The sequence below is a fragment of the Hemibagrus wyckioides genome, linkage group LG19, assembly GCF_019097595.1.
Source record: "Hemibagrus wyckioides isolate EC202008001 linkage group LG19, SWU_Hwy_1.0, whole genome shotgun sequence".
NCBI classification, from domain to species: domain Eukaryota; kingdom Metazoa; phylum Chordata; class Actinopteri; order Siluriformes; family Bagridae; genus Hemibagrus; species Hemibagrus wyckioides.
Window position 1 is genome coordinate 6,721,720 of NC_080728.1, and position 23,067 is coordinate 6,744,786.

A 23,067-nucleotide genomic window follows, 5' to 3' on the forward strand; every position below is an offset into this window, starting at 1 on the left:
TGTAAATGTAACTGTAATGAATATATGTATTGATTGATTGCTTTTGGCTTTTTAATATCACAATTGATGTAAAACAGAGAGATAATAAAAGTATATCAGTGTAGCATAGAGTCTATAGTGTATTACACTATATTCCTCAATATATTCCCCCACTATAGACATCAACATTACAATATACACTTCATGCTCCAGTGTGTGTCCTACTTCATTAAAATGAGAAAAGTGCTGTTTCTGTGTTGTGCTGATGAAATACCAGTGCTAAGACCAACCTGAACCCCAGACTACTGCTACAATGGCTAACATCATCTTGTATAAACTTTATACATAGCATGACGTCTGCAAAACCATGATATTGTGTTGAACAGTAAACAAACTAGTAAATTCTGAGTAAGAGAAATACTATTTAGTGTAAATAATTTCACAGATCACAGATCTCTGTAAATAAAGTCATGAAGTCTTAAGTATAAATTCAGAAAAGCTCTGAGTCACATTGTGTTGTTACTTTAACTTAATGGGCTCATTATTTCCATTTAATAATCTCATTATTTAAATGTAATTATCTCATTATTTCCATTTAATAATCTCATTATTTCAAGATGTGCTGTTATTTCAGGAAATTATTTTAGACGTGAGAAATTCATGGGACAATGTTAGAACAGCAGCATATAATTATCATAGAATCTCATATATCTTGGTCATACCTGGCTAGTGCAAAATCTTGCTTTTTATAAGCTATTCTTTAGTTTAAATCATGCAGTGGTACCATGTACACATGAGCTGCATCAAAATATTCCTACTACTGTACTATACAGTAGGTGAACCTTTTTAAGCATAAGTACTGTAGATATTAAACACTGTTCCTTTTTAACAACACCTAACTAAACTGTATACTGTCTAAAGGTTTATACAAGAAAAAGAAACGTAATACTGCAGGTCACATGACAATGCCAACAATGCAGATGTTGTTTGTTTTGGATTGTACACGTACTACACACATATACTGATCAGTACATATCAGCAGTAGGTACTGATCAGCAGTAGTTACTGAATTAAATGCAGTAGGTACTGAGGCAAATGCAACAGGTACTGAATTGAATGCAGTAGGTACTGAATTGAATGCGGTAGGTTGTGAATCGAATGCAGTAGTTTGTGAATTGAATGCTGTAGGTACTGAATGGAATGCAGTAGGTACTGAATCAAATGTAGTAGGTACTGAATCGAATGTGGTAGGTTGTGAATCGAATGCAGTAGGCTGTGAATTGAATGCAGTAGGTACTGAATCAAATGCAACAGGTACTGAATTGAGTGCAGTAGGTATTGAATCAAATGTAGTAGGTACTGAATTGAATGCAGTAGGTACTGAATCAAATGTAGTAGGTACTGAATTGAACAGGGTATGTTGTGAATTCGAATGCAGTAGGTTGTGAATTGAAGGCAGTAGATACTGAATCAAATGCAACAGCTACTGAATTGAGTGCAGTAGGTACTGAATCAAATGTAGTAGGTACTGAATCGAATGTGGTACATTGTGAATCGAATGCAGTAGGTTGTGAATTGAATGCAGTAGGTACTGAATCAAACGTAGTAGGTAGTGAATTGAATGTGAATCGAATGCAGTAGGTTGTGGATTGAATGCTGTAGGTACTGAATTGAATGCAGTAGGTACTGAATCAAATGTAGTAGGTACTGAATTGAACAGGGTCTGTTGTGAATTCGAATGCAGTAGGTTGTGAATTGAAAGCAGTAGGTACTGAATCAAATGCAACAGCTACTGAATTGAGTGCAGTAGGTACTGAATCAAATGTAGTAGGTACTGAATCGAATGTGGTAGGTTGTGAATCGAATGCAGTAGGTTGTGAATTGAATGCAGTAGGTACTGAATCAAACGTAGTAGGTAGTGAATTGAATGTGAATTGAATGCAGTAGGTTGTGGATTGAATGCTGTAGGTACTGAATTGAATGCAGTAGGTACTGAATCAAATGTAGTAGGTACTGAATTGAATGCAGTAGGTACTGAATCAAATGTAGTAGGTACTGAATCGAATGTGGTAGGTTGTGAATTGAATGCAGTAGGCTGTGAATTGAATGCAGTAGGTACTGAATCAAATGCAACAGGTACTGAATTGAGTGCAGTAGGTATTGAATCAAATGTAGTAGGTACTGAATCGAATGCAGTAGGTACTGAATCAAATGTAGTAGGTACTGAATTGAACAGGGTATGTTGTGAATTCGAATGCAGTAGGTTGTGAATTGAAAGCAGTAGGTACTGAATCAAATGCAACAGCTACTGAATTGAATGCAGTAGGTACTGAATCAAACGTAGTAGGTACTGAATTGAATGTGAATCGAATGCAGTAGGTTGTGGATTGAATGCTGTAGGTACTGAATCAAATGTAGTAGGTACTGAATTGAATGCAGTAGGTACTGAATCAAATGTAGTAGGTACTGAATCTAATGCAGTAGGTACTGAATCAAATGTAGTAGGTACTGAATGGAATGCAGTAGGTACTGAATCAAATGTAGTAGGTACTGAATGGAATGCAGTAGGTACCGAATCAAATGTAGTAGGTACTGAATCGAATGTGGTAGGTTGTGAATTGAATGCAGTAGGCTGTGAATTGAATGCAGTAGGTACTGAATCAAATGCAACAGGTACTGAATTGAGTGCAGTAGGTATTGAATCAAATGTAGTAGGTACTGAATCGAATGCAGTAGGTACTGAATCAAATGTAGTAGGTACTGAATTGAACAGGGTATGTTGTGAATTCGAATGCAGTAGGTTGTGAATTGAAAGCAGTAGGTACTGAATCAAATGCAACAGCTACTGAATTGAATGCAGTAGGTACTGAATCAAACGTAGTAGGTACTGAATTGAATGTGAATCGAATGCAGTAGGTTGTGGATTGAATGCTGTAGGTACTGAATCAAATGTAGTAGGTACTGAATTGAATGCAGTAGGTACTGAATCAAATGTAGTAGGTACTGAATCTAATGCAGTAGGTACTGAATCAAATGTAGTAGGTACTGAATGGAATGCAGTAGGTACTGAATCAAATGTAGTAGGTACTGAATTGAATGCAGTAGGTACCGAATCAAATATAGTAGGTACTGAATTGAATGCGGTAGGTTGTGAATCTAATGCAGTAGACACCATATCAAATGCAGTAGACACTGAATCAAATGAAGTGTGTACTGTCGAAGTACACAATTTGGGGCAGGCAAATGTTCTCAATCAAACTGAGAGAAACTGGTTTTGTAGACAGAAGGCCATTTGTGTTGTGAATTGCTTCATTTGTATGGAAATGTGTGTCCATCATCCTATACAATATATCACAAACAACATTTATTGCGTACTGATTATGAACAAAAGACAAGCTAGCCTGTTTTGAAGTGAGAGAATTTATCAGGCTGCACAGGAGCTTGTTTCGGTTTTGTTTTGGGAGAATGGACAGACGGGTACATTGCTGAGCCTGGAGATTAGCCTCTTGTGGTAAAAAAAAAAAAAAAAAAAAGTCTTCCTCCATCCCCAAACACACACATTTCTCTGTGAGCCAGGGCTCTTTTTTCATGCAAAAGAATTCCAAACATCCTTTCAGGAACAGTCCTCCACTAAGACAGCCACAGCTTAAAAGTGCTGCGACTTTCAAGTTACTGTGTATTGTATCTGAATAGGCTGTTATCTCAATCTCAGAGGGCTGCTTCTACTTTGACAGGCCCTGTGCGCTCAGAATGGCTTTTGCTGGTTCAGAACTAAGAGTCTGAACTCCTCTCTGCAGACAGAGAAAGATGGCACTCATTTACTTTGTTGAATAAAGCAGAAACACAGAAAGCACTCTCAAAAAATGGCATGGATTTAGTGGTGGAGCCACTGGTTCATTATTATATGATCAGTGAACCGTTAAGCTTCATATATGAGGTAAAAAAGCCTGGATTCTGGATATTTATATATACTGTAAATCAGCCATAACAGTAAAACTGACAGGTGAAGTGAATAACACTGATTATCTTGTTACAGTGGCACCTGTCAAGGGGAGGCAGCAAGTGAGTTCTGAAAGTTCATGTGTTGGAAGCAGGAAAAAGGGTTAAGTGTAAGGATCTGAGAGACTTTGACAAGGATCAAATTGTGATGGCTAGACGACTGAGCATCAGAGCAGCACGTTGTGTGGATACCTACCAAAAGTGGTCCGAGGAAGAACAACTGGTGAACCAGTGAAAGGGTCATGGGAAGCCAAAGCTCACCGATGCGCGTAGGTAGTGAAGGCTAGCCTGTCTGATCTGATTCCACAGAAAAGCTACTGTAGCACAAACTGCTGGAAAAAGTTCATTCTGGCTATGACAGAAAGGTGTCAGAACAATTCTCTCCCTGAAGCTCTCGGCATAAGATGTTAATTGTTCTCTGAAAATAAGCGATGCAATAAAAAAAACCCCCAAGGACGTTATGTTATTTTTATTCCTGTTGTGATTGAGCAACTAATTTCCAGTGAGTATAAATAGAATGGAGGCAGCAGTATACAGTGGTGCGAGACTCTTTCCATATTCTAATGAAAAAAATCAATCAATAAAATTTAAAGGCAAAGTTGTTAAATATAAGAGATCTAATAAGAAAATTGCTCACAACCTTCTTTTTCCTATACTATGTTGTTGGTGTGAAAAGTGCATGAATGTGCAGACTCTTTATTTTTGACTCTGGAAACTCAACAACTAGGTCATGTTTGGTGTCAGATGCATTGTTAATCATGCCTGGAACTTTGAAATAAGGTTTGTGAATGCACAACACTACAGTTAATCTAGGTATAATAATTTATGAATAGGACACTGTTTGTCTCAAAAGCAGAGTCGCTGAGATGTGTGAATTGGAACTCCAATCAATCAGCACCACTAAATAAACAGAGGCAGGAACCTTGACCTGCCTCATACATAACACTTCAGTATAAAGTCCAGAAATACAAATATCTGTGAGTTGGGATTTAGATTTTGACCCTTAATTCTGGCTGATCCTGTCTTTAGTCTCCACGTTTGCAGGAAATATATGGAGCTTCTAGTGAAGACATAAATTTATAAAGTGAGTCACAAAGTCCTTGTCCACAATCTTTGTACAAGCTGACTCAACTGAGTCTATGACTGCACCTTCTGTATGATTTTTGCTGAAATGCATACACACAGAGTCAGAAGCTTTTATCTGTGATCTCCAGAGAAGCAGACACATTGCCATGGCTAGACGTCTGTTCCCACCACCTCTCAGGGTATACTTATCAAGACTCATCTCTGTTCTGGTGTCTAGGCAGTGGAATGAACTTCTCCTAGATGTCCGAACAGTCACTGGCAGTGACTAAACAACGTCTACCTCTTCCTAAAGTAGTTAAAATGGTCTTTTCTTGCTATATTACCTCCCAATAGAGTTTTTAGACTGATGGTATCCTTAATCTGTTACCTAGTGAACTAGAATCAGGGTATATTCATTGATAGAGACTTCAAAAGCACTTCTGTAAGTCACTCTGGATAAGGCCGTCTGCCAAATACCCTAAATTTAAATGTAAACGTTCTGCACGATTTCTGGCAAATTGAGGAGTCTCTCTCTCTCTCTCTCTCTCTCTCTCTCTCTCTGCTATCTCAATCGATGACATTGCTGTCTAGGCTGAAGCTACTTCATGGATCAGGACCAAAAATATAACCAAATATAAAGCTTTAACATTATATTTTTGTATTCTGTAGCTCTAATTTTGAACTGTATTTGTCTGGATTTCTATCTTAAACTTTCCTGGTTTCAGTTATGTAATACAAAACATATCAAATGTCAAAATAAATGCAGATATATCTTTGAGGAAAACGACAAATCTTTGATAGTCAGGTGAGCGCTTGTGAATCGGTATGTGTCTGAATTTCACAGAAATCTTGGTGCATCTTGGTTCCTCTCACTGTATCAAAGTATCAAAAAAAGAGCAAACGGTAAATGTCACAAAATTCTACAATTCAGCAAAATCTACCCAGCTAAAAACAAGCAGATGTATTTTGTTATAAAGAACCAAGTGGCATACGAAATATCATAACAACCAGTTCACACAGTATGAAGTCAATTTGCAATGTTTCAGAGCTAGCTTTTAAAATATACACTGTATATATTACTTAAGGTTCTCAAACCGACAGTCTGGCTTTGCTCTTTTTTAGCTTTTACATTTGCATCTGTAAACTGTGAAAGATGCAAAAACTGTAAAAACAAAAACATTTCAAGGTCTAAATAACATGAATATGAACTCCCAGCATTGGTATTCTATACATAGAGAAGTTATTGATTTTACTGCAAAGAGGCACACATTCTCATCTGCTAAGAAAAACTAATTTCGGCATCTTTTCACAGATGATGCACATTATCATCAGGGAGGAGTGCACTAAATTAAATGATGGGATCAACAAACCCAAAAGAAATGAGCTACACTCAATAGCACTATTTATTCCTTTCCATCAAGGGGAATTTCACTTGTTGCACATAAAACCGGTGACAGAATTATGTGGAACGAACATGAATTTAAGGATCCCACTCATTTCCAACCCTGCACAAATCTTTCCTTATCCACAGAGTTTATTTGGTGCCAAATTCGTACCCAATAAAAGCTAGTCAAAATGATTAAACCTCCCGTGTGCAAGAAGAGAACACCTCCACTGCCTCATTTCTACATTTCAAAATTATATAAGCTATTAACTGTGATTGAGTGAGTGTGACATTAACTACATCATTCTTGCTGGGCCAAATTAAGCTGCAATCTGTTGCGTAGCAATCTCCGGCTAATAATGACCAGTGACCGGTCTGCACCGCATGGGGCTGATGGGTAAATTTGATGGAGAGTTTGGTTAGTTTAGTAACTAAGTCACCAATTATGTTGCTGAAAGGTAATTTATTGCTGTATAGCACCTCTGTGAGTTATTAAAATGAACACAGATTGTCAAACATATGGCTGAAGATCTGTTCAGGTGTTCATTTACAGTTTATCCATCACAGGGAATTGCATGTTTCAGACAAAACTGTTCACACAAATATTTATGGTAGTCTTGTATACATGAGGTAGACATCTGGCTACTAATTATATTGTGCTGAATGACCCAAAATTGATGGAAAGTCCCTCTCTCTCTCTCTCTCTCTCTCTCTCAATTAGAAGCATAATATTTTACATTTTACATTAGACATGACAAATATAAACACAATGAGAGTGTTTACACAAATGTGTAGTGGAGGGGCTGAGAGTGGTTACAAAAATAGGCACATTTATATTCATAGCTACGCATTTAGGCAGATATTAAGACATACACTAATCATCCGTCACATTAAAACCACTGACAGGTGAAGTGAATAGCGTTGATTATCTTGTTACATTTGCACCAGTCAAAGGGTGGGGTATATTAGGCAGCAAGTTGCTGTGTTGGAAGCAAACCCAAATTTTCCACATTCATGTGGATGTTACTTTGCCTCATTCCAGCTATCTAAACATTGTTACAGACCAAGTACATCCCTTTATAGTAATGCTATTCCATAATAGCAGTGGTCTCTTTCAGCGGGATAATACTCCCTGTAACACTGCAAAAAAAATGTACAGGAATGGTTTGAGAAACCTGACAAAGAGTTCATGGTGTTGACTTGGCCTCTAATTTCCCCAGATCTCAAGCCAATCGAGCATCTGTGGGATGTGCTGGGCAAACAAATCCAGGTCCATGGAGGCTCCACCTCACAACTTACAGGACTTAAAGGATCTGCTGCTAACATCTTGGTGTCAGATACCACAGCACACCTTCAGAGATCGTGTGGAATCCATACCTCAAAGAGTCAGAGCTGTTTTTGCAGTAAAAAAAACCTACACTACACAATATTAGGCAAGGGGTTTTAATGCTATTGCTGATCAAACTAATATGATACAATTAATTTAACAACATATTTAATTAACTAGTTAATTAATTACACTGCAGAAATATGATGCTAATTGAACATGGACAGATTTGTCTAATATTTCATATTATGAGATTATTCTAACTCAAATAAAATAATATAAATCTGCCTGTTTTTAAAAGATTGTACGTATTTCATGTTTTAAATGTTCTTACTCTATTGCCAGATAATGTTCTACTTTCTAGAAATAACTGTGAGAGAGGAAAAGTCTGCCAAGAGAGCAAAAAAGCTATTTAAAGCTTTAAAATAATATAAAAAATGTCTAGAAGTGTCTGTAATCATTTAATGTACTAGATAAATTTGAGTTGATTTAATTGTGATTTTTCTTTCACTTTAATATTGCAATACTGCCCTTTCATTTTTTTTTTTTTCTTAAAATGGAAAATGTTATGAATTAAATGAAAGTATGAAGTAAGCATAGGTGATTGGTCCTCGGACAACATATCCTGCAAACTATAAGCACAGGTAATAATTTCTTTAAATTTAACAGTCGAAATTCAGCACGCGAAAGGTAAGTTAATATAGCCTACATCCTGCACACATATTATCATTTCCTGGGTACAGTTTAGTGTCTTGGTGCTTCATTAAAATATTGTTAAAGTAAAAATTCACACGTCATTGTATCTCTTTTTTCCCTAAAAGCATATATATATATATATATATAGAAAGTGTTATGGAAAGTGTTTTAATGAAAACCACCATTAAAGAAAAGTCCGGAAAAGTCAGAGGCGTAAACTACTCACAGGTTATTTGCATAATCCGAATGGGGAGCCCAAAAAAATGATTTAAACAGATGCTTAATCCTTAAATCTTTGAATACACATAACATATCCCTGTGTAAATATTGACAAAAAAAAATTTGAACTTAAATCGTTGAGTATGAATATGCTCCATGGTGATAAATTTACTAACAGGCACAAAATTTCCTGAGAGAAAAAGTTAACGAAAGGGAGCTTTCTATGAGCTTGGCAGGTGATATCAACACTCAATACTCAACACTTACTTACGCCTTAGTGTCTCTTTCTCTTCACCACCCCAGACACTCAGTCCTGCTCTCTGTAATTGGACCTGTATGCCTGAATGGTTGCACTGCACAGACATCTTAATCTTAATTTGATTACTGTGTGTGTGTGTGTGTGTGTGTGTGTTTGTGTGTGTTGCTAACAAGAAGAATAGAGAGTGCTATATTTCTAAAGGGCCCTTCCCATCAATTTCCTAAGCCTTGAGCATTAATGTAGGCATGGTGTGGAGCCTCAGAGGAATCTTGTGAGACCTTCAGAGCTAGGAATTGATTATTTTCTCTTTTTTTTGACCCAAGTACAACAATAAATGTTAGGAATGCTAATATGTACAGCTCATGCAAATTTCCACAGAGAGTGTATCTACTGCTAATGAGGAGAGAAGAGCACTAGAGCAATAGTGTTAAACTCCTCTGACTTTTCCATACACCCTCATTTACAGCCTGTTCACCCTTAATTATCTCCGCTGTTCACAAATACACACTCCACAGCAGGTGGACACTGAGTGAGAAAAGTAGCAAACAAATGTATAATATTAACACGGTTATAATTCAGGAACATTCCAGAAATTTATTCATCATTATTCATCATTATATGTTACACATAGAAGTAAGGACAAAATGGACTTGGGTAATGATATTTAAAGCATGATGCTTTTGTTAATGTTTTTTTTAATGGTATTCCCTGCAGAATTGTTGGACCACATTAAGTCTAAATCACTTAGACAAATAAAGAAGAGCTATTTCTTTTTATATTTCTGAAATATCTGTTCCTTTCCCTTTTCTGAAGCTTTTAGCTCTAAAATAAACATGGCATAGAGGAGTCATGCATGGACCTCTAAGCTAAGAATGTCTTTTTTTTTTAGAGAATTGTAAATGTCTGGAACAAATCTCTCACGCAAATTGCCACAGCGAGGCTCAAATTGTTAAAGAGATTCATTCACTGTGTAAAAAAAAAAAATCTTCATGGTTTTAGCTATCATCTACAGATGCAAAACCTCCCTGACTGGCAACACTGTGCTCCAGGGCTTGTCTGTCAACACACCCACACTCTTATATGATTTGATAAAATGACTGACTGGCAGAATCCAGAAAACCTAATATATCTAATATAAGGTTCTCATCTATGTCTGTCTTTAATAAAGACACAAACAAACAAGAACTGGCAGCCAGAGGATGCAGTGGTAAGGTAAAATATGCTTTCTTGCCCCCCATCATAAGATTTTCGTCAGAGAAGTAGCTGTCAAAGTTACTACTGTACTTACTTCCCTATCATATATGCAGCCTGGTTATGATCCTAAATCCTGCTGCTCTCGCTAATAATCTATTACGATGAAAGATATAAAAGAGACCTGATATTCAGCATACTACTACTACTACTACTACTAATAATAATAATAATAATAATAATAATAATTATTATTATTATTATTATTATTATTATTATTACACTACAATGGTCTGACCTTTTTCAAAACAGCTGTACCAATGCATAGTTCCTAAAAGTAGGTTATTAGAGAGAGAGAGAGAGAGAGAGAGAGAGAGATGAATACTGACATGAATACTGTATTTATAATAAGTATTTATACTAACCTTCACATATTCATATTCACATAATTCACATATAAAAGCTAACTAATTATCTAATCACTGAACACTGAATGGCTCATTACAACACTGTTAAATTCTAAAAATATTACATTAATTTATTTACAATAATTTAAATCAAAAGTACTTGAATTTAACATTAAGAACTGATACACACAGAGAGAGAGAGAGAGAGCAGAACACTGTGACACTGTTCAGCAGCTACATTAATAAATTAGCAGTGTACTTAGAACAGTCTGAACTTATCTTGTCCCATTTTGATCAAAATAGACAAAAGCGCTTTGAAGTCAGTATAATTACAAATCCAGTGACTTTTGATAAAACACAATTTAACAAAAGGATTCATTTCACTTCACTTCATTCTGTCACCTGAGACAGACCGCTAAGAAAAACCTCCCACAATGAGAATAGCTGTTTAAGCGTCTCTCCTCAGCCTTACAAAACAGACACCACTGTGTTCCAGGTATGTTTGTAGCTCTGGCTCTGAGAATCACTCTTCTCTGTAAATCCACCACACATTTCTAATCTGAGGTTACACTGAAACATCCACTATCCTCTCTAAGTGTCTTATCCAAACATTTTTCACTCCTTTCACACTCTCACACTTTTCACAGCAGACTGATGGCTCACCTTTACACATGTGATATAAAGTGTCTGTATATCAGACAGAATCCTTTCTACAGCTTCATGCTCTTTTTCTGCTGAAACACTAATGGACAGATGGCTATATTTTCTCTTGAGCCTGCAGAGGTTGGTGTTTAAGACTTTCCCTGTAGGCATCTGGCAGCACTGTCTGCAATCGGTCCAAGACGACTTGTAATACACAGAGACCAGATTCCTATTGAATTATGGAAGGAAGCCACATTTCTCCACCCAGTCTCCTCTCAAAAGGTATGGGGCAGCCAACCACCAATAAGCAGTTCCTAAATCTTCTGGATAGTCCATACTAAACTGATATGGTGCAGAAACTCGTATGTCAATATATAACAAGCTGTTAACATGGACTGGTCGGGTTGCTCAACTCTGTCGTATTTTGTCCCAGATAAATCCTGCTGTTTTCTTCAGAATATCAGAAGCATCTTCAATTTAGTTCAATAAAAGAGTCCCAAGAGGCAAAAGATATGAAGGTCTTTATATCCACCAATCCTTGTCTTTCCTCTTCTGGTAAGAACAACACAGCTGCACAAGTCCAGTGATCGAAGCACACTAATGTGCTTTGAAGACTTTCTATTATTTATAATTTTGCAGTGCCAAAGAACTCTTACCCCTCCCTACTGTATTAAGCAGAGTTGTTTCTACCTGTAAAAATGAAACGCACTCAGTATCTCAGTATCAAGGTTTATTTTTTAATTGACCAGCTGTTTTTCAGAAAGCTGTTAAATATAAATTATTTTGATGATGGAATATCTTGAAGCTGTGACAAACAAAAAAAGCATATTTTTTATTAATTAACTTTGTACTCCTGCCTCTAATTTGTCATAACTTATATAACATGAGTTTCATCTAAACTCTATGAGGGTTTTCAGCAGTTTGTTTTACTTTAAGTAACACACAAAGCAAACTACAACAGGTTATGTATGTAACCCGGTTCCCTGAGAAGGGAACGAGACACTGCGTCTTGACTGACGCTATGGGAAAACTTTGTCGAGGAAGTGTGTCTGAAGCTATGTGCACACATGCCTATTCGTTGGCTTGGATAGGACACATAACGGAGGAATACGCGACAGCATGTCCATATAAGGGCATCTACATCACATCCATTCAGCTTGCCTTTTGTCTTCAGGAAGCACTCCGCTGTATGTCTGGTCCGCTAATGCTCTCTCATGGCCCCACAAGTACACACTTCTCTGGGTTCGACCTGAGGCCTAGAGCCTCATATACAGTAGGCAAGCACAGCATCACGATGACCAGCTGCCATGGCCTACGAATGGGCCAGGACGAGCCAGTCGTACAGGAAATTCAGTGCACGGATGCCCTAGATACGCAGCAGCGCCAGGGAAGCATCTATGCACTTTGTAAAAGTGCGCTAGCCGAATAGCATCCAGTGCTAACAGTATGGAAGCCACCTGAGCAGGAGATAGACATGCCTGCACCGCGTTGGAATCCAAAATGACCCCCAAGAAGGTGGTTCCCTGAGATGGAGAAAGTACACACTTATCTGGGTTCAGCCTGAGGCCTAGAGCCTCATATAGGCAAGCACAGCATCCCGATGACTGGCTGCCATGGCCTACGACTGGGCCAGGAAAAGCCAGTTGTACAGGAAATGAAGTATGGAAATTAAGGTGTCACGGATGCCCTGGAGATGCAGCGGTGCCAGGGTAGCATCCATGCACTTTGTAAAAGTGCAGGCCGACAATGGGAGTTTACGAGGAGGGAATCTCCGGCAATGCAGCCGGATCACTTGAGAGCTGACTGGGCATGCTCCTCACCCAAACAAACCATGCAAAGAGTGTGTGTGTGTCATCCTCCGTAATAAAACGTGGACACGGATGCACGCACCTCACCTTAAATTCTTAAACGCCATACTTGCAGACAGATAATCGACACACATACAGCGGAGTGCTTCCTGAAGACAAAAAAAGCTAAGTGGATGTGACTTAGATGCCCTTATATGGACATGCTGGCACATATTTCTCTGTCACGTGTCCTATCCGAGCCAATGAATTGGCGTGTGTGCACACAGAGCTTCAGACACACTTCCTCAACAAAGTGTTCCCATAGCGTCAGTAATGACGCAGTGTCGAGTTCCCTCGAAAGGGAACTACTGTTACTTGTTAATACTTGTGATGCTATTCCATCACATCTCTTAAAAGAAATTAATAAATGGATGCTTTATCTCTGGCATTGTTCCTACATGTTTCAAACATGCAGATGGTGCACAGTGCAGCCATTTCTGAAGAAAACAGAAAGAACACTATTTCCAAAGTAATGAGATTTTTTTCAGACTATTTTTTCTTGAAAACTACCAAGAAATGAATCACAGTACAGAATGTGTGCTGTTAAAGTTAACAAAGGATCTGTTATTTTACTGTTGATTCTGGAAACTAATCCTACTAGACCCCAGTGCTGCTTAGACAATCTCTTGCAAGATCCTCATGAGCACCTCAAGCGCACAGTGGGCTTTATGGTGTAGTACTCAGCTCGTTTAAATCCTATCCAAGCTATAGGACCTTATAAGCAAATCCTTCAAGCACTTGCAGCTATTCATTACTGACCTGCTCAGTCCCTGTTCTAACCTCAGGTTTCTAATGTGCCCAGATTTGTCTTATTTGGCCATTCTATGGTCCCTGATGAAACTCAAAGCTAACTGTGCTTTTGCAGTCGCTGTGCTCAGGTCTGTTTCTCCTGCTTCACTCTTTAAACCATTTGTCTGTGTCTATTGTGGCTGTTTCGTATGTATTTTATTGTTTATGTTATACTTGCATGCACAGCACTATGCTTTAAAATGAGCTTTATAAATTAAACATACTTATTTACTTACCCTGTTCCACTGGCCCAAGACATAAATTTTTTGTGAGGTTTTAACTCAAGGCTCTTAATACACTCATAATAAAAAAATAAGGGTTGTAATATAAATAGCGGCATGATCTGCATATCTTGGAAAATAAAAACTATACAGTACAGTTTGACTCAGCTTACACAACAGAGACTTTAATAACAAGGCTGTTATAACAGCAACACTGACAAATGCAAAAGCAATAAAAGTCTCTTTAGAAAACCTTTAGAACAATCAAGTATGTATGTATATAGTGTATATATACACTATATTGCCAAAGGTTTTAAAATCATTGAATTCAGGTGTTGTTTTTCAGGGGTTGGGCTTGGCCCGTTTGTTCCAGTGAAAGGAACTTTTAATGCTTCAGCATACCAAAACATTTTGGACAATTTCAGTTTGGGGATGACCCCTTCCTTTTCCAACATGTGCACCAGTGCATAAAGCCATAAAGACATGGATGAGTGAGTTTGACTGGCTGAGTCCTGACCTCAACCCAATAGAACACCTTTGAGATGAATTAGAGCGGAGACTGTGAGCCAGGCCTTCTCATCCAGCATCAGTGCCTGACCTCACAAATGCGCTTCTAGAGGAATGGTCAAAAATTCCCATAAACACACTCCTAAACCTTGTGGAAAGCATTCCCAGAAGATCTAAAGCTGTTATAGTTGCAAAAGGTGGGCCAACTCCATAATTACATCCATGTGCATGTAAAAGTAGATGTCTCAAAACTTTTGGAAATATAGTGTGTGTGCTATAGCAAAAAAAAAAAAAAAATTCAGAAAATACCCAAATTAAAAAATTCTCTTATGCAATTACATATGTAACGTTGTCCCTTATTGCAAAACTCAATGCACAATATGCTTTGTTGTTGAGTAGGACTGAGTACTTCATAGTTCTCGTCTAAACATTATTGTGCTATTTTAGACAATTCCAGACTCTGAGGCACAAGCCACCAATTTTTCAATAACCCCAAAGCTCCTTGTTTTTGGAAGAAGTGAAAGTATATCCCGCTGACATCTCATTAGGAATGAGTCCCTTTGCAAGCATTCCTAAAGTACATCATAAACGTCTTTGTCTAGTAAGCCTCAGAAGTGTTTTGTAGTGAGGTATTCAAACTATTTCCGGTGCCTGACATATGGGAAACTCTGAGAGTTTCTCAATCCCTATGCTGCTGTCCAACTCATCTGACACTGCATTCTTGTGTAATAGTCCTGGGAGAGTAGCTGTTTTGTAAATTTACGGTCTTATTCAGCAGTCACCTGGAGATTAGCTGCTATTTTTCGTATAGGTTTGAAAAGTGTAACTTTGTGAAAAATGGGATGTCAAGGAAATTGGGACAGATTAACTTTAGCAATTTAAATGTCACTTTAAACAATTTAAATCCCTTTAACAATTTAAATGTCCTGGTCTAACTAGTGAAAGTCAAAACTTATAATTCCATGTCCTAGTAGTGGAACTGCTTAATATAAATAACACGACTACATGCATGCAACATCATATAAGGGAGTGTAATATCTGTACAAATTGTTGTTCTTTAGTTACATCATTTTGTTAATTTCCTCCCAAATTAGTTCATTTTTCCAAAAACCTCCCACCTTAAGTCAAATTTTCCAAAATCATTATTTTTTCTCTGTCTGTATTTCCCAAGAGCAATCTAACATAATTTCTCAGAAAATGATTTATCCTGCAGGGGCTTTACAGTAGTAAAAGTGCCAATAGTGTTGAATATTTTGCAGTGTTGTCTAATATTAAAATCAATAGAAAGTGTACTACAACCAGAAAAAAAAACTTGAAGACCCATAGTAGCACTTAAAACCATCTAATCTTGCATGATGTAATTGTAGACTCGATTTATGAATACTGCTCTATTTACGATACTGCTCCTACTTCATCTAATAAATCAAAGTCTTTAAGATTGATGAGGACCATGCTAGTAGACTGTATATGAGGCTTTTTCTACCAATAATGATATAATGTAAAGTTAGTGCAGTGCAGTGAAGTGCAGTTAAAGTCACCTCCCATTGTGTCTGCCCCTTTTTATTCCTACCACGTACATTTGAAAAAAAATCTCACTCAGAAGGCAAAAAGAGATAAAGAAAAGACAAAAAGCAAAAATAGGTTCATTAAAAAGAAACCTTACATGACATTGTAGTTATTAATACTTTAATCCTTTAAAAAGGACAGAATGAAATACTGTATGCATTAATAATAATAATAATAATAATAATAATAATAATAATAATAATAATAATAATGACATGCTACACTTGCTATCTAAAAAATCACAGAAAATTAGAGCCATAACCTCTGTCAACTTGATCCACAAGTGATTTGTTGTTTCATTCACGATGTTTGTTTTTTTGTTTTTCATTCACGATGTTTGTCACTGACCAAGGACAGTGGTGGAATTCTCTGACTGTATGAGGAAATGGACAGACTTCTGTGGCCTGTGCTGGTTGTCTTTGCTACACTGACATTTAGACATGTGGTCAGAGAACGTGAGCCAAATCTTGCAAAGACTGGACATCATTTGGAAGAGGAGTAGCAATAATGGCAGTTACATGTAAGCATTTTCTAGCATGTTATTGTAACTTTTGACTATTAGTTGATGCTGGAAGGCAATTTCCTGCATAACCTCAAGGCATGGTCCTTAACATGTCTACTAAGTTTTGTGTCAATGTGCAAGGTTGTTGCTGAGATACAGCCTCATGTTCTGTTTAGCTACATGGCTGTCGGATTTGTTGGCTCAATATGGGCAAACCATTTAAAGTATTCAAAATTCTTCTGTGAGGCTTACTGTGAACATGCCATATTTGTTGACTAATGGACACTGTTTCAAAAAGTCCAAGATGGCGGAAAATCTAATTAGGCAAAAAACTGATGTCACAGAGTGTATTGAAGTTAAGATGCCTAGCTTTAGATTTTGTGCACATGATTTAAAAGTTATGACCAAAAATGTACTTAATTAGGGACAAATTTGACCACAGGCACCAAAGTGTTAGCAACACTTGGCCCAAATTTGGTCAAAATGTTCTGTAAACCCTCTTCAATCACTGTGCCAAGAAGAAGAAGAGTATAACAATAGGGAACCTAACCAGCTACAGTGCTTGGCCCTCTTAAAAAGGAAGAATAACAATATGGTGGCTACACAACCTAAGTTCTTGGCCCCCTTATATTAATTTTCTGTAAATTTGATTACGTTCAATAAAATTTCAATAAATTTCATCTTCTAAATTCAACAATTACATTAGAAGTTCTGCATGTCTACTGACTGGGTGAGTTGCCTGTTTAAGGTAACAGTAGAAGTGCCTCTTGAGGACAATGGACCAGTAGTGTGGTTTTATTTTTATAGCTACAGATGTAATAAAAATTGATTGTAATTTTTTCCAAGTGCTTAGATATTAAATTAAGATGAATATTTTTAGGTATATAGTCTCCCACACATACTAGACTAGACAAGAGCATGTCTATTACCTCCAAAAGATCGTCAACCTCTGAAAGAGTATTACCTTCCATAAAATATAAACAAAATATAATATCCTACATATCTTACACATATTTAACTTTTGTGTTTTAGTGCAGTACCATTGGGTACAAAAGTGTACTTTGAAAACTTAATTAATCTTCTTTTCAGCACTGTAAAACCTGCACTGCCTGTCCTGTTCCTTCTTGATTCAGCCTCAAGGATTTAACTGCTGAAACGATCCTCTTCCCAACACTTATATCAGTACTACATAGTGAGAGCACAGCCTCCTCTGTAATCTCAACCTTGCTGGACTAATCAGACTGCCTGTCACCCTCAACTGTGGGCTGCTTTGTAGCAGGCTGTGCCTCAGATGATTCATCATCAAATGCTGTTGCTATTATTAGAAAGACTCAACCTCGGAATGTACAGGATTTTTGGTAGGTTGATTTGCATTATTACAGAAAACACACATAATGCACCAGAATTGATTAAACTGTAAACAGAATTATTTTAGAGAATGGTAGTCTATAGGGGCACTCTTTAAAGAAATGATGCTAAAGGAAGGAACGAAAGAACTAACTAACTAACTCAAACAAACAAAAAACTAACTAACTAACTTACCTAAAGTGTCGTTATTTCCTGTATTTCATTTTTAGGCTAAGTATCATTGTCAAAAATCTTCACATAGTCAGTAAAATAGAAGTCTAAATGAATCAAACTATGTGTAAAATTTTCATAGCTTTTACACAAAATACATTTAATGAACACATCATCCAAAATCCTTGCACTCTTTTCTCATTCCTACTCCACCACCTGCAAAACACTATACTGTATATTGTGCAGCAAATTTTTCAACACTAGCACACTGCTTTCAAAATCGTTAAAACACTTTCAAAACAGAATGGTGGCAAATGTGGTGCAGTTTGGTGTCAGAACCAAATGAGCACCAAATGAGGTGAAATATACACTACTCACAGAAAGTTAAGGATATTTGGCTTTTGGGTGAAATTTATGGAAAATGTAAAAAGTTCACGCTACATTGATATTATATCATGAAAGTAAGGCATTTAAGTAGAAGCATGCAGTGGTGATTTGCTGGTACCATGTACTTTGCTGGCAATGGTACTGCAAAGTACATGGTGATTCCATACAATTTTCCTCAGAATTGAGTGATTCCATATTTCTTTCCTCCTGTTGATCTGTAAAAACAGTTGCAATTGACTACAATTTTCTTTCTTTTTTATTTTAAGTGTTTCATAAAGCCAGAAGGTTGGAATGTTAAATGAAAATAGTTTTGTGGCATGTCTGTGATTGGGTTTTTTTCTACACAATTAAACAATTGAATGAACATCTTCCAAGAGGGGAGATTCCAAACTTTTTGCCAGGGGTTGTAGAATAAAATACTGATTTACTGGAGATATAATTTAGTTCATTTCAGTAATGCTTGCTGCTGTTTTTTTTTTTTTTTTTTAGGTCAGTGTGTTATAAGAGAACCTGCATGCTTTCTAAATTGAGAATTGAGAATTGTTGCCAGTGTTTTGGTTGAATAAGCTTATTCTGAGCCAGGAATGATGTGTTTTGGTGGTTTGAGCAAGTTTTGGAGATAAGATTAACTATTTCCCGAAGACTCATGCAGGTAAATAAGACTGTATGAAGAATTTTGAAAAAGTTGCTTCAGAATTGATTGATGCATGTAAGCAATTGAAAAAAAAAAAACTGTAATTGGATGCTATTAGTGCAATTACATTACTGAATCAGTTAATTGATAAGACAGTGCATATACATAAATTTTTACAGGGGGATAAATAAATAAACAAATAAATAAATAACTTTAGCCTCATTCATACAATCCCTACAGACCCTGTATGGTGTTCAGATAGAGACTATGCTTGGTTTTAGATTCCCCAGATATCCAATTTAGTCTTCTGCTATGTGTGTGTGTGTGTGAGCGAGCTTATTTTGTGTTTGTTTTATTCTGTCAACATCTTTCCATCTATCTTGCTCTCTCTCTCTCTCTCTCTCTCTCTCTCTCTCTCTCCATCTATCTATCCATTTCTAGCCCTATCTCTCTATATCCCTTTCTCTCTCAGCCAGTCTCTGTTCTATAAAAAAACCCACAGCAATCAGACCATCATTGGGTGCGTGGTAACCTGCATGCACAGCTGTAAATTTTCCCTGTTTAGACAGTTATGGCTTCCCATGTTAGTGGACACCTCTATGATGTAGCAGGAATGGCAATGTGTACTGTTTAGAAAATGTTAGAGCTACAGATTTAATGTTAGATTTATAGTTGATTATGGAATGGAGAGAAACAGGAAGATATTAAAAAGGAGGTTTTTGGTTTCAGTGAAACATAATCAGAGATGCTCCCCTTGTTTATGGAACAGTATTGAATTTGAGTAGAGTTTCTTACTACACCCAAGCTAGCTTAGAGGAGTTTCCATATGTTATAGGAATAATAGTCAAGATAAATTCTGTCCTACCAACCCTTATAGATCTGTATCTCCTCTTATTGGTTATTACAGTACTTCAAGCATGGATACACACCAAAATGAAACGATACAGCGTGCTCTAACTTTAAATGATCTCTCAGCATTATCAACCTGGATGATCATACAAACACAGATATATAACTTCTATAACTCGCATGGCTTACACATAGCCTCCTTTTGCGTATTATTTTTCAGTACTAGCACACAGCATCATTAGGATTTTTAAGGTATTCATACCACTGTGGCAAAAACAGCAAACAAAAAACAAATCCACATCAGAAAAACATTGTAATTTCCACCTGTATTTTGGCAGTTCTCTTCAGCTGGATATCCATCTCTATTTTACAAAAAATGGCTCTCAAAGGTCTGATCATAGAACTGTTTGAGGATTAGACCTGTCCAGTTTTACCATACACTTTCTAGTACATGTCTTGTGTGTTTCCACCTACTGTACAAAGGTTCCCATAATGTGTTTTGACAAATTGGTGTTAATCTGTCAGTCAAAAAAAAAAATGTAATGATTCTGAGTGGGAATGAAATTATCAGAATATCATACAATATCAGTGTAACTCCTATCTGTAAGGTGGACCTGAGAAAAGCATCGGAAGGAACTGAAAGTCCTGTTTGTGGGGCAGTCTGGGGAAAAACAATCGGATTTAGCTGTAGATGCAAAAATAATGAAACAATAGGTTTTGACCAGAATCAAGTTTATATAGTTTATAGGATTTCTTTTATTATTTTCTTTGTATTTTGATTTGGTTGTCTGCCTGCAGAACTGCTGTTGAATAAGGAGCCAATATAACAGCAACAAAAAAGGAGCAGTCAAAATGACCAGGCTGTCTAAAGAAAATGTTTAAAACATTGTTAGCTTGCCAGTGAAGTGTTATTTCCTTATGTCGTGAATGCCAGGCCTTGATCAAGCTGCTGGATAGTTATGTACCACAACAAAAATTATGGCTAATCAATTCACTTTTGTCAGCTCTGTGTGCATTGTGCTACTTTAAAACTTTTTGGAACTTCAAGTATATATTTGTGTGTGTGTGTGTGTGTGTGTGTTGTACCTGGTGGCAGATCTCATGCACTACCACCATGGTGAGCTCCATCTGGTAGGAGAACGATGAGACTTCTGGATCCAGTAAAATCTTCTGCTCAACAAATACACTAAGACCCCAGTTCTCCATCGCCGCATATGGATGTTTTGGCACAGCAAGAAGATCTACACACAAACACACATACACACCAACAAAAACAATGTTAAAACCAGAGGCTATATATGAAATATGTAAAAAAAAAAAACGGGCTTCAGACTTCAGAAAACTAGTCCTTCTAAACCAGACAATAATAAGGGCAAATCATTTAACCCATGTAGCCAAAACAAGATTTTTATAAACAGGTTAAACAAGTATGGATGTTCCATTTGACCCTGAGGTTCAATTAGACATTGTGAGTGTGAGAAAAAAAAAAAAAGAGATAAATGAGACACATTGCACCCAGGGGAAGTTTTATAATCGATATGCAGGAAGGTGTTATAAGCTCAGAACACTATCATGTATCAAGCAAATATACCAAAGTGTCATCAAAATGAACAGGCAAAGGGTCTGGATAAATTCAAGGTTAACAGGAATGAACAAGGCTCATCAGGTAGAGACCCGGCAAGACTACTGAATGAACTACTGTGAGCATGTACTGTATATTACAAACGAGGACGTGAACAGGGTTAAAACTGACAGACAGCTCAAAACACACTGGACTGGGGTGATGCCAGTGGAAGGCAGGCAGAATGTCCTCCAGACATGAGATTAAATTTACATGAGTAAATATACATGAGTAAATTAAATCCTGCTCTGCTGTTTCCATGGCAGTGGGCAATTTACTAAACAACATGGTTTTGCAAATCAGTCACTGATCAGTCAATGATGAAAGCTAAGAGCTGAGATAGTCCGTGGCTGAGTGTTTCATATGTTTGAGAGAAAATAGTTGTTGTTCTTTGTCTCTTAATAAAACAGGATGAGCTCAGAATTGAAATGTTAGCAATGACTTGTGACTCCTGGGAATTGCAAGGAGCTGTGGCCCAATAGAGCACTCTTCCAGTGAGTGGTGTTATGATAAGAGTTATGTTTTCAAAGTCTCAGTAGTGGAGTATGGTAGAGCTAGTTAATAGGGGAGAACGTTACATTAAGAAACCATTGCATTTGCCTGGGGGTCCATTACACTTTTTATGTAGGACACTATGAAGCATGAGCTCATTGACGTCCTGGTTAACTGACTCCTATCTGTGACTCACGTCTGCTTCTGGAGTTTGATAGGCACAGTATCGACAGACACATGTCAACTTCTTGGAGGTGGAGGAAACGTGATGTAGCTGTTGAACATGAGATCCCATTCATTGGCCTTTAGACATTACTGTTGATCAAATGTCTGCTGGATCCATGTGAACAGGTGAAAGCTCCTTCAACACACCAGACTCAATATGCAGGAAATACCAATACAAAAACTAAAATCCAAACCAGTAAAGCAGGCACGGGTCAAGATAATCAGGCATCAGCTGAGAACCAGAGAAAAATCCTTCGAGTTGTCGAATGAACAGGCTAAGGGTCGAGACGCATAAAAGTCTAACAGGGTGGAATGTGGCTCAGAACTTACACAAGTCTGAGTTAACGACCCTGAAAATAGCTATAAATTCTTAATGATAGCTCAATAAAAACAAACAAACAAAGCAGTAAATAAACTTGAAATACAAGCGAACAGAAAAAAACACACTCAAATAAGAGAATATTTACAGTATTTTATTTTACAACCAATCAGATCAGATCATCATGAGTTCAAGCCCCAGCACGTTTGGACCTTTTTTTTGTAATGCCCTTGAGCCACAATGCTCCAGGGGCATCATATCATATCTGATCCTGTGCTCAGACACCAGCTTACTCAAAATCAAAAATAAGTGTACTGGGTTTGTACATTTCAAGTGAGGACACTGAGGAAGCCAGCCTCACTAGGAATGCACTAAAAAATGGTAAAATCATCAGTTGTGTTTAGCCTAATATTAACAAAAAT

At 37.2% G+C, this 23,067-nt stretch overlaps 1 protein-coding gene across 1 annotated transcript in view; it reads right to left on the reverse strand.

The window, feature by feature from the left end:
* Positions 1-23,067, reverse strand: part of LOC131370316 (thyrotropin-releasing hormone-degrading ectoenzyme-like) — a 154,780-nt gene that overhangs the window by 69,138 nt on the left and 62,575 nt on the right. Inside the window, exon 5 of the mRNA XM_058417577.1 lies at positions 21,075-21,229. Within this exon, the coding sequence (XP_058273560.1) occupies positions 21,075-21,229 (155 nt within the window). The remainder of the gene's footprint in view (positions 1-21,074; positions 21,230-23,067) is intronic.